At 39.8% G+C, this 6,162-nt stretch overlaps 1 protein-coding gene across 1 annotated transcript; it reads right to left on the bottom strand.

The window, feature by feature from the left end:
- Window positions 1-615: 615 nt before the first annotated feature.
- Window positions 616-1,485, bottom strand: LOC148102490 (uncharacterized). Its single transcript, XM_087842408.1, has one exon. It carries the CDS (start codon window positions 1,483-1,485, stop codon window positions 616-618), a length of 870 nt encoding a protein of 289 aa, XP_087698534.1.
- Window positions 1,486-6,162: the final 4,677 nt, after the last annotated feature.

Below are 6,162 nucleotides of genomic sequence, written 5' to 3'. Positions count from 1 at the left end.
GAGAAATCAGACAGAAACTCTGTGTAAGGCCCAGGTGGACGATAGATGATAACAAGTAAGACTGGTTTCTGAGTTTTACAGCTGGGGTGGACAATGTTAAGCATCAGGCTTTCAAATGAATTAAAAGTCTGTCTTGGTCTTTCATTAATTAATAGACTGCTGTGAAAAATTGCTGCCACACCGCCCCCTCGGCTTGTGCTTCGAGATTTCTGGTAGTTAGAATGACTCGGGGGTGTTGATTCTACTAACTAACATAATCATCCTGCTGCAACCAGGTTTCTGTAAGGCAGAGTAAATCAATTTGTTGATCAATTATTAAGTCATGTACTAACAGAGACTTGGAGGAGAGAGACCTAATATTTAATAATCCACATTTCACTGTTTTACTCTTTGGTTCAGATGTGGATACTGTATTGTTCTTTCTTTGTAATTGTTTATGTTTAAGTTGTTTGTTGCTGGTTTTTAGTTTGTTTTTTGTCTTTTTGGAAGCTGACACAGTCTCTATGGAGATGGGGTTTTTTTTGGGGGGGGGGGGGGGGGGGGTAGAAGGAGGAGAGAAGCTTCAGAGAGGCATGTAAGACTGCAACTCTGCTTCCTGGTCCCAACTCTGGATAGTCATATTTTGGGGGGGGGTTTAATAAATTTGTCCATATTTCTAGAAATGAGAGCTGCTCCATCCAAAGTGGGATGGATGCCGTCTCTCCTAACAAGACCAGGTTTCCTCCAGAAGGTTTGCCAATTATCTATGAAGCCCACATCGTTTCTGGGACACCACTCAGACAGCCAGCAATTTAAGGAGAACATGCGGCTAAACATGTCACTCCTGGTCTGATTGGGGAGGGGACCAGAGAAAACTACAGAGTCCGACATTGTTTTGGCAAAGTTGCACACCGATTCAATATTGATTTTAGTGACCTCCGATTGGCGTAACCGGGTGTCATTACTGCCGACGTGAATTATGATTTTACTGAATTTACATTTACCTTTAGCCAGCAGTTTTAAATTTCCTTCAATGTCGCCTGCTCTGGCCCCTGGAAGACAATTGAATATGGTTGCCGGTGTCTCTAGCTTCACATGTCTGAGAACAGAATCACCAATTACCAGAGTTTGACCCCCGGCGGGTGTGTCGCCGAGTGGGGAAAAACGGTTAGACACATGAACGGGTTGGTGGTGTACCTGGGGCTTCTGTTTAGGACTATGCTTCCTCCTCACCGTCACCCAGCCGCCCTCTTTACCCAGCTGCTTGGGGTCTGCCGGGGAACAGCTAGCTACGCTATCTTCTGCTGCACCAGCTACAGGGGCCTGGCTAGCTACGGGTGAATGATGGGTGCGAAGCCGAGTCTCCAATTCAGTAATCCTGGCCTCCAGAGCTGCAAATATGCTACATTTGTTACAGATATCATTACTGCTAAAGGAGGCCGAGGAGTAACTAAACATCTGACACAATGAGCAAGAAAGTGCAGGAGGGACAGGTGAAGTAGCCATAGTGCTAACGAGTCGGCTATGAGCTAAGCTAAGCTAGCGAAACAGTGCAGAGACAGTGAGTGAATACTTTGGCTATAAATTAGGTAGTGAGTACACAGAAAGTTTATACTCTGAAAAAGAATGTATTTAAAAGTTGTTAATTAAATTGCTAAGCAAATAAGCTACTCAGAAACACCACTGTGTTTGAGCAGGAACAGGAAGTGATACTCTACCGCAGAACGAGCGAACACCAAGTGACATATATACATGTATATACATATGTATATACATATATATATGTATATACATATATATATATATATATATATATAAATATATATATATATATGTGTTTTGTTTTTGCTTTTTAATAATTACATCAATAATAATGACAGCACTGTCTCTCTCCTTATGTCGACAGTCCACACTTTAAACAGACAGAAACTGCACAAATGCATTGGCGTCTCAGAGTAATTAAGGAAGTCTTGATGGTTTTTCAAAAGGATAAATCACTGTAATAAAAATGTGTGGACAGCTATTTTTAGCTCTTCATTACAACATGGCATATTCAGACCATCCAATCTATCCCTTTGACAGACAGATGATGCCTTCTGAATGTGGAATTAGTGAGTGCCTCCACTACGTCTTTGTGAGATTTTTTTTCTCTTTTACTTTTAATGACAGTTCCAATTAGGAAGTCCTCCTCGGGTCGTGGATAAAACAGAAAAAAGCAATGATGGATGGGTTTAGAGACAAAGAAAGAGAGGGAGTCCAGAAAGAGACACGCAAAGGCAGCCCCAGTAGGAGATGGCTGTCTGCTCTCTGTTTCACTTCACCGTAGGGGTCCCTTTTAGCAATGGACCGGGCACTGACACTTTCTCCTAATGAGGGAGCAAGACGTCTTTGGACAAGCTAGGAAGCCATTAATAGTGTTAACTGTACTTGCTGGAGGAGAATATATCCTCCATGACTTGGCGTGTCTCTCTTTGTGGCAAACGTACGCATACAACCACGCACTTACACCTTTTGTACCTCAAGGAGCACATTTCTCTTCTCTTTCAGAGCTTGAATTATTTTTGCACCTGCAAAGATAAAATTAACAGATGTGCAGTCATATTCTTGCTTTGACTTAACAATGTCAAAAATGCCTTACTTGAAAATAGCTGAACAAAAGCTGGCACATGAATGTGGAATAACAATTTGCAGCAGCTGAATTAAATATAACCAATTAAAAGCCATTATGCCTTCATTGTCAGCCATCATGGTATCCCTGGGAAGGATGTAGCTGTTCATTTCAGAAAGAATACAATTATTAGTGTATTTTTTTTATTTAAATATTATTATTATTATTATTATTATTACTGTTGTTTTTTTTTCTTTCTTGTATGCTGGGGGACTTTAACACTCTCTGTGTAACTTCTATAATTCATAGCACGACCTGTATTGAGTGGAGTGACTACAGGACTACTCATATAATATATTATAATAATATAATAATTATAACATTGACATTATTGTTTTATAATTAGCTGCTAATGACTACTTTAATGATAACTTTTCTTACTTTTTGGATATTTGCCAATTAACTAACATTAACATTAAAACAGGTAAATGTCGTTGTTGGTGCCCTCATAAAGTTCTTCATAAAGACCAGGCTGTCTGTCTTTAAAAGTAGTGATGGGATTTCCGGCTCTTTTTAGAGATCCGGCTCTTTCGGTTCTGCTCACTAAAAAGAGCCGGCTCTTTCGGCTCCGAACCGGCTCTTCAGGTTGTTTTGTTGCTTTAATTATTTAATCATTAACAATAATATAAAATTATGCAGAAAAGGAATTACTAATGTAAAAAAAAGTGGTTTTATTTATATATGTTTATATATGGCCCCTAGAGACAAATCACGTACAAACTCTAAAGCATATACAAACTCCCAAAAGCACGTACAAACTCCAAAACACATTTCTAATGTTAACTGAACTTCCAAAACAGAGCTACCCAGATCACTTAAATTACACAATAGAAAGCATGTGTGTATTGTTTGTGTATTTATAGACAAGCACTCATATTTATTCAAATAATTTAAAAAAAAATTCATTTACCTGTTACTACCACACACCAAATCCGGTTGTTGATACTTCCTGGCTTGTGTAGCCACTAGGTAACAAAAGCTCAACACTGCACCCTAGCATCCTGGAGCACTTCTGTTGTGTTTTGTACGTGCTTCTGAGTTTTTACGTGTTTTGGAGTTTGTACGTGCTTCTGAGTTTTTACGTGTTTTGGAGTTTGTACATGCTTCGGGGTTTGTAAGTGCGTCTGAGTTTTTACGCGTTTTGGAGTTTGTACATGCTTAGGAGTTTGTACGTGTGTTGGAGTTTGTACGTGCTTTGTCTCTAAGGGCCACTGTAAATATACTTTTATTTATTCACTCCACATAAAATGTAATAAATAAATCATATAATACAAAAAACAACTATTTACATTTTAAACTTTTAACTATTTAAATTTTCAGCTTTTTCCTTTTAAACAAATTTAACGTGAAACAACACAAAACACTGCAAACCACAACACAATTAAATATAAATTAAAATATTAAAACAAAAAGAAGATGCACATTCTCTGTCATATGGGCCTGCATGTTTTCTGAATCCTTTATCATCTGCAACTGAAAATAGTGGATGATTACTATACCTTTCTAATGTGATGTTGTTGTCCCTCGCTCTCTTTCTCTCTGGCTCTGTTCCTGTGCTACTGCTAGTGTAACTAACGCCCCTCCCCCCTCTGCCCAGCGCAAAGTACAGGCGGCGCGTGCGGAGTTTAGCGGAAAAAAGGGCGAGAGAGAGGGTGAGAGAAAGAAAAAAAAACCCTCACGGCTTCCAATAAGGAGCCGGCTCGAGTCGTTCACTTCAAAGAGTGGGCTCTAACGGTGTGTTCACACCGAACGCGATGGACGCGAACAAAAACGCCCCAAACGCCCCTAATTTGACGCGTGCACATTCGCGCCTCAACGCGTGTCCAAGAAAAATCCATCGCGCGTCAAAATATCATATTTTGACGCGCGTGAACCGGAAATGTGGGAGGGATGTGGGAGGAAGTTGTGCCAGACCGGTATCTTTGCAAGATGGCAGCTGTCGAGTTAGCGCTTGAAGAGAGAGTCTCCCTTCTCTATGTACTGTGGAGAGCAGAGCAGCGGCGTAAAAGACGCCCTCGCCGTACCTGGGTCCATCAGGTCCTCCAGAGGCATGAGCAGTTTGGTGAGTTTCACCATTTGCTCCAGGAGCTGCGCCTGGATGACGGCCGATTCCAGCGACATCACTGTCTTTCACTCGGCCAGTTTGAGGACCTGCTTCCCCGGGTCGGTCCCAGAATCGCCCGCCTAGACACCAATTACAGGCGCTCAATCCCACCTGCAGAGCGCCTGTCCATCTGCCTGAGGTTAGTAAAAGTATTTAATACGGTAGTCCTTTATTGATACCTGTGCTAATATATGCTAAACTATCCATTTATACACTGCTAACATGGATATGCTATGCTAACAGTGAATGCTCGGTGTTTACTGATAGCAAACTGTGGTACGGAGACGACTGTTTATAATATTTCTAGTGATACTCAGAAGGTCTCATCAAGTCCTGATTTAATTCGATTTATGCTGTTATCAGTGTTTGCATGATAGCATGGCTGTGGTGTCATATCAATGTATGCGCTCGGTGTTTGCTGATATCAAACTGTAGCATTAGGACCACTGAGTTAACCTTTGTAGTGATACTCACTCCTTTTTATTTAGACCTGGTTTAATTCTGGGATAGTTGAATATTTGTATATAATCCCCGCAGACTGTTTTAGATTATATCTAATATATATCATGTAATTATCCTTATAATTACAAAAGGTTTTATGTAAGATTTATGTTTTGCAATTTGTAATTTTGGAATTTCAATAATGTATTTTGTAACTGCAGTACACATAATACTCATTTTAAACAATTTTGTCCAGGTTCCTTGCCAGCAAACAACTCCTCCAGAGAGGCTGTCCTGGTGAGGGAGAAGTTCATGGCTCACTTCTCGGCGGAGGGAGCTGTGTCTTGGAAACCAAAGGAGTAGCCTGTTTGAAGTCCGAGTGACTTCCCCACAACGGCTCTTTTAAGAGCCACCCACAAACCTCTAAAGAGTGTTCCTGTCCTTTTAATTTTTTCTTAATAAATGGAGCTCTACTCCAAAATAAACTAACCTCTTTTTACTCTCTTAAGTAACTTGTCTTCACTATGTTCCTATATACAGTGTGGTGGAAAAGTTTGGGCAACCTTATTAAAAGTCATTATTTTCCTGTATGAATCGCAGTTACAATGAAAAATGTCAGTTACATATATCATATAGGAGACACACACATTGATATACACTAAATATTTATTTCATTTCTCTTTTTTTGTGTCGCCAATTTATGCACCTGCTTGATTTAAAGTTATTGCACACTTTCTGTAAACTGCATTTCACTTCTCAAATATCACTGTGTGTGTCTCCTATATGATATATTTGACTATTTTTATTGTGACAACCAATGATTTGTACAAGAAAATAATTACTTTTCACAATGTTGCCCAAACTTTTGCATCCCACTGTATTAGTATGTTTTGTCATTAGTATAATATGAAATAAATTCTACTTGTGTCAAGTCGGGTGCCAATATTTGCTGTGTAGTAGAACAGAGACA

Source organism: Neolamprologus brichardi, chromosome 6 (genome assembly GCF_056152115.1).
Source record: "Neolamprologus brichardi isolate AB-2024 chromosome 6, ASM5615211v1, whole genome shotgun sequence".
NCBI lineage: Eukaryota > Metazoa > Chordata > Actinopteri > Cichliformes > Cichlidae > Neolamprologus > Neolamprologus brichardi.
This window is presented reverse-complemented; position numbering and strand designations above follow the sequence as displayed.